The sequence below is a fragment of the Nyctereutes procyonoides genome, unplaced genomic scaffold (assembly GCF_905146905.1).
Source record: "Nyctereutes procyonoides isolate TBG_1078 unplaced genomic scaffold, NYPRO_anot_genome, whole genome shotgun sequence".
NCBI classification, from domain to species: domain Eukaryota; kingdom Metazoa; phylum Chordata; class Mammalia; order Carnivora; family Canidae; genus Nyctereutes; species Nyctereutes procyonoides.
Window position 1 is genome coordinate 46,104,791 of NW_026575020.1, and position 5,685 is coordinate 46,110,475.

A 5,685-nucleotide genomic window follows, 5' to 3' on the forward strand; every position below is an offset into this window, starting at 1 on the left:
AGATTGAAAAAGCAAGGGGAAGATGACAGATGGGGAAGGACACAGCAAACTAGAGAACCTTCAACAGCACTTGCTGAATCTGCTGGTTTCTACCATCCTTTGCTGATTTCCAAGGCAAAGGCGGGCAGGGGAGGGAGGTTCCAGACAGGGACTCAGAAGAAGGGTTTTGCCTTGCAAAATACTGAAGTGCAGTGAGGCCAGGGTCCATCACCTATGGATAGCCTGAGGTAGGGTCTACACTCAACATGGGGTTTGAACTCACAACCTTGAGTTCAAGAGTTGCATGTTCTACCAACTGAGCCAGCCAGGCTCCCCAGCCTGACCCTCTCTTAATCAACACAGGCTGACCAGCAAAGTAGAGTTCCAGTTACGAAACCACTCTGGATAGGACAGTGTGGAGGAGATCTGGCTATTGCAAAAGGGGCACCCCCCTTTTTCTCTCAGGCTGGTTGGCATTTCCTTGATACCCATCACCAGCCCCACTCCCACCCCAATCAAGGCCAGGAGTGCTTTGGACTGACCATGCTCCCTGTCACCTCTGCATCCTTCCTGCCACATAGCTCCCAACCCCCAATCAGGCCACATGATACAGAGTCAGAATCTGTTAAAACATATTTAAAATAGGGTTGATCACAACAGTCAGAACCGGCAGCAACAGGGGAGAAAGAGGAGGTGAGCATGGCGGACGCCAGCCCCCAGCCAGTCTCTGTGGCTCTCAGCCTGGCGGTGGTGCTTTAGCTTCCGCTTCGTGACTCCGGTGGTGCAAGATGGGTCCCAAGCCCCACTGGGCAAGTCGTGCTTCGCCTTTCGGGGGAGGGCAGGGCTAATCCACTTCCTTCCCCTCCCCCCGCCAGGGCCTTGGTGGGCATTCCGGAGGCCCAGCAAGGACACACTGGCTCTCCTTCCTCCGGTCTCCATGGCTCAGGACCAGGCTAAGGGCAGAGGTAGATGGGGAGACGTGAGGGCCGCAGAGAGCCCCAGGTGGCAGTGAGGGAGCTTGGGACCCTGAGGGGGCATGCTGACTCCTTACTGGAGAAAAGGCACCTAGATAGGGAAGCTGGGCTTGGGGGCCTCCCTAGGGGCCATGGGGGGAGGCTGAAAGAAGTAGGAAGCAGGGTGGTGAGCAAAACCCCAATCCTGATTCCCGAGCCACCCCCACCCAGGGAGGATGAAGGAATCCTGGAGCAGAGCCCTGCCCCCTCAACCATCTGCCTGAGCAAGATGGCTTTGTCCCCATCCCACCCTGGGATGCACCCCAGGATCCACCCCCCCACCCCAAGAGCAGGTCCACTCTTTCCCACCCTCCCCACTGCCCTGCTCCAGGCCCTCTTCTGCAGAGACAGTGGCCGGCAGAGGGGCCTCAGGCCGTCTTGGTGCCAGGATCCACCTCCTTGTGGGCCCAGAGCTCCTTGTGCTGCTTCCGGCCAAAGCCCTCGTCGTAGTTGCCTTTGCTCTTAAACAGCTGCTGAAAGTGGGGTTTGCAGTAAAATTCCCCGTGCAGTGCCGCGTAGCTGCCCAGGCTGCAGAAGCAGAGCAACTGTGGTCAGGTCAGGTCAGGGCTGGCAGGTGAGGGCAGGGGCAGGGCAAGGGCGCACCTCAGCTTGGCGTGACAGTGCTTGCAACAGAAGCAAGAGTTGTGGAAAATGAGCTTGTCGGCCACTAGCCGCTCCATGGGGTACACGGTCTTCTGGCAGGCCGCACAGCTCTCCTTCACCTGGGCCCGAAGGCTGAAGGACTGACCGCAGGAGAGAGTAAGCGGGGGCCCGACCCATGCCCCCCCCCTTCTTCCCCGCGACGCTCCTCTCCGGGCCCTACCTTGGAGCGCTGGACAGTGCTGCTGCCACCGCTGCCTTTGGCTTCCTAAGGGAGAGGGCCAATCGGCCAGGTCAGCTGAGGGATGCCCAGACCACTGCTGCGGGGCGCCCGCCGGGTCCCAGGGCCCCGGGGGGCGGGGCAAAGGGTGGCAGGCAAGCCCGCGCCCCTCGCCCCTTCACCCCAGGCCAGATGCCGGCGGGAGAGGGGCCCTCCCGGCCCGCTGATCACCTACATGAGAGGGGGTGGCCTGGGCGGCTTCTGCAGCCTGGAACATGGCTCGGTGAGGGCGATGGAGGCCCCAGGTGGAGACGCGGCACCCGCTGGGTTCTGCAAGGGGAAGTCGGTCGGCAGGGCCCCACACGCCCTTCCCCAGCCTGCAGCGGGGGGTGGGAGCGCTTCCAGGCAGGGGGCTGGGGGGCTGCGGTTGGGACTTTCCCTAAGTCATTTCCTGTTGCTCTGGGTCTTGCCACTTCCGCCCCTCACCCACCCCCTCCGCCCGCCCGCCCCCCACGCCGCTCCCCGGGGCCCGGGGGTCCCTGAGTGGAACCGTGTGTCGCGGGGGAAGCACAGAGTTAGCCGGCAGCGGCCAGCGAGGGGGCGCCGCGCAGCCGCCGGGAGCGCCCGCTGCCCGGACCCCGCCTGGCCGAGGGCAGGTCGAGGGGCGGGCGGACCGGGCGGGGCCTCGGTGAGAATCCGCTGGCCCGGCCTGACCCCGGCCCGACGCAGCCGAGGCCGCGGGCGCCCCGCTCCCGGCCGGCGCGGCCCCCGGACAGCGCTCCGGGCTGCGCCGCCCGCCCCGCCCCGCCAAGCCGCCGCCCGCGCCCCGCTTCTCGGCCCAGGGCCGACGAGGACCGGGCCCCAGACCCGGGACCCCCGCGGGCCCGGCCAGGGGGATTCGGCCCCGTCCCTGCTCGGAGGCGCGCCCGGGAGGGCGGTCGCCGGCCTCGGGGCGCGGGGCGCGGGGCCCCGGGCAAGAGCGGCGGGCGGAGGCGCGGGGCGTCGGGACCCCGCGGGAGGCGGCCCTCGCGCCCGCACCCCCTCCTCGGCGCCCGGGCTTGCGAGGCGGATGCAGGCCCCCTCCCCGGCCCGCCCGCGGGTCTCACCGGGGCCCCGGCCTGGGCCGCGGGGCGGGGGTCGGTCTCCGGGGGACGCCTCGGGTGCGTGGAGGGCGCGGGCGCGAGCTCCCGCCGCTGCCAGTGGTCCCCGAGCGGCCGCCGCCGCCACCGCCTTATCGCGGCGCCGCCCCCGCCGGCCCCCGCCCCGCGCCCGCCCATTGGCTCCGCCGCGCCCGGAGCCGCCTCCGGGGCCCCGGCGCCGCCGCCGACCCCCTCTGCGCTTTGTCTTCCCCTCGCTCGCCGTCCCCTCCTTTGTCTGCCCCGCCGCCCCGACCCCGCGCTCGGGCACCCGCGCCGCCCCCGCCGGCCGCCCCGTCGGCCCGCTCCAGACCGAGGCGGGCGGGGTCGGGAGCCGCAGCGGAGCGCACGCCTCGGGGGGAGGGCGAGGGCGAGGGCGAGGGCGAGGGCGAGGGCGAGGGCGAGGGCGAGGTCAGGTCGACAGGCCCGGGGCCCGGGACAAGTGGCGCTCCCAGCGACGCCCTCCCGCGGCCTCAGTTTCCCCAGGGGGGCCTCGTGCCCGCCCGGCTGTCCGCGGGCCCTGCGGGGTGACAGCCCCGCGGGGGCGGCCGGGCCCGGGATCCCACGCCCCCTCCGGCCGCGGAGTCCTCCCGCCGCCAGAGGCCGCCCCGAGGCCGGCACGCGGTCCCGCCACGCGAGGCTGCGAGGCGCGGCGCCCCGTGGTGGCCACCTGGCTGCCCCAGTCCCTTCTGCCGCGACCCCACAGACAGGGGCCCCCGGAGGCTGCAAGGCCCGCCCCCTACGGCGTTCCCGTGGTGCCGCGTGTGTGGCGTGAGTCACCCGCGCCTCACGCCACCGGCTCCGTCGCCTGAGAGAAACCGAGGGCACCCCCTTCGGAGAGTTCCATCCTTCAGACCAGCCATCTCGGCGCGCGCGCCCCAACCTCCCGTACCGCGAGGGAGCGAGGGAGCGAGGGAGCGAGGGAGCGAGGGAGCGAGGGAGCGAGGCCTGAAGATCGAACGCGTCGCTCCAAGTGCCGGAGCTAGGGCGGCGGCTTGGCGCTTGGCGCTTGGCGCTTGGCGCTTGGCGCCGGCTCCGTACTGCCTGCCCGCTGGCCCAGCGGCCGCCGGGGCTCCAGCACACCGCTGGACGGTCGGGGGGCACAGGAGGCAGGTGACTGTCGCCCACGGGGGGGGGGGGTAGGGCCTCAGTTGTGCCGTGCACGCGGCCGTGGCTTCCTGGAGGGGCCTCTGTGGGAGATGCCGGCTACCTGGCTGCGGGGACTGCCGGGCTCTGCCTGAGGTCTGGCTGGAAGCAGTTTCACCAAACACAGCCCTAAACATAGCTTGTTCCCACACTGTGGCAGGAATAGAACTAGTGGCTCCAGAGCACAGCCCACACACACGTGTCAGGGAACAGAACAGCTCAGCGCCTCTGAGCCCCAGGGGCTGGAGGGAGGGAGCGAGCTCGCTTCCCCAGGCCCCAGCTGTTCCCTTGGCTCCCTCCTGGCTCCCATGGCCTGCTTTGCTTTTTCTCCCCAGCCTCCTGCCCCGCCCTAGAGGAAGATTTATGTTTGGGGGGAGCTGCAGGCCCAGACTCCCTGGATGGGGTGTGTGTGTGTGTGTGTGTGAGAGAGAGAGAGAGAGAGAGAGACACTTCTAAAACTGTGTTTGTGTGCATCTTTCCTGGCAGCTTGCACAGCAGTGACCAGATTCTCAAAAGGCAGCTGCAGTGATGCAGGAAAGCGTGGCCCTCACCCCCTGGAGGAGCACCAGGAGCAAGCTGCGCCTGCTGCAGGCACTGTGGAGCCACCTCCCCTGCCCAGGACGGGTCTGCAGGGGGGGGGGGGGGATCTGCCAGCAGCCACCACAGGAACAGCAGCTTGGGCGCGGAGGATGAACGGACCCGACCGCAAGGTGAAGAAAGCAGTTCAGAAGGAAAGTAAACAGGCTGATGATGGTGTTGAGAAAAGGGAACTTGAGGTTTAAAGATGAGCTGGGCAGGGGTAAGGAGGAGGCCTGGAAACAAATGTGACCTGGCCTCCCCACTCAGCCCCCTAGTGGGTGTCATTCCTTTCACCTCAAGCCCTGTAACTGCCCAAAGGAGATATTTTTTGTTTTTCAACTGGTGTTATAATTTCTGAGGGAAGGGAAACTGAGAGCATTTGATGGCTCAGAGCAGCTTCAGGTCAGAGGCATTCAGAGGGAGGGGCACTTCCTTAATCTGACATTTTTAGGGCCTGAGCGAGAGGAGGGCACCTCACCCCAGAGAGACTGGCAGGCAGGGAAGGTGCCAGGCTGGTGCCCATGCAGGCCGGGAGGCACCCTGGAGACCCAGGTCAGAATCACTCCCCAGCCCAGCCTTGCTGGCGGCCAGCCAGGATGAGAGGGAACAGGTTTGGTTCTTGGGTTACCTCCTTGGGTTATTAGTTCCAGGGGTAAGGAGACACTGCAAGTCATGTTACAGAACAAGACCATCTACCTCCTTTCCTGCCAAACACGAGCCTCTTCTGCCTGGACTCCTAGTGGCCCAGAAGGGCTCCTGCGGAAAGGCTAGTCTTTAGCACCTGGACCTTTCGGTCCCAAAGTGGTTTGCTGGCCGTGGGCTAAAACGGACGGTGTCACATCTTTGGATAGTGAGGAGACAAATCTATTACGTGTGTTGTGGGGCTATCTGATGATAGTTATGGCTGTGCTTGCACATGCGCTCGTGGGGCCACCCTGGGATGCCAGAATGTGGGGCTGAGGGACTCCTGTCCCAGCCTGCGTGGCCAGCACACAGCAATACCACTCTCCAA

The 5,685-nt window shown here is 66.6% G+C and overlaps 2 protein-coding genes across 2 annotated transcripts; one reads left to right on the plus strand and one right to left on the minus strand.

Annotated features, from left to right (window-relative positions):
• Nucleotides 1-1,289: 1,289 nt before the first annotated feature.
• On the minus strand, nucleotides 1,290-3,046 carry LIMD2 (LIM domain containing 2). The gene is made up of 5 exons (XM_055327698.1): nucleotides 2,919-3,046; nucleotides 2,048-2,142; nucleotides 1,816-1,860; nucleotides 1,596-1,735; nucleotides 1,290-1,520 (listed from the first exon to the last, which is right to left on the minus strand). The coding sequence occupies exons 2-5, from the start codon at nucleotides 2,087-2,089 to the stop codon at nucleotides 1,361-1,363; spliced, it is 387 nt and encodes a 128-aa protein (XP_055183673.1). The 5' UTR covers nucleotides 2,090-2,142; nucleotides 2,919-3,046; the 3' UTR covers nucleotides 1,290-1,360.
• On the plus strand, nucleotides 2,105-4,876 carry LOC129501111 (translation initiation factor IF-2-like). Its single transcript, XM_055312094.1, has 3 exons — nucleotides 2,105-3,312; nucleotides 3,435-3,703; nucleotides 4,581-4,876. Exons 1-3 carry the CDS (start codon nucleotides 2,105-2,107, stop codon nucleotides 4,874-4,876), a joined length of 1,773 nt encoding a protein of 590 aa, XP_055168069.1.
• Nucleotides 4,877-5,685: the final 809 nt, after the last annotated feature.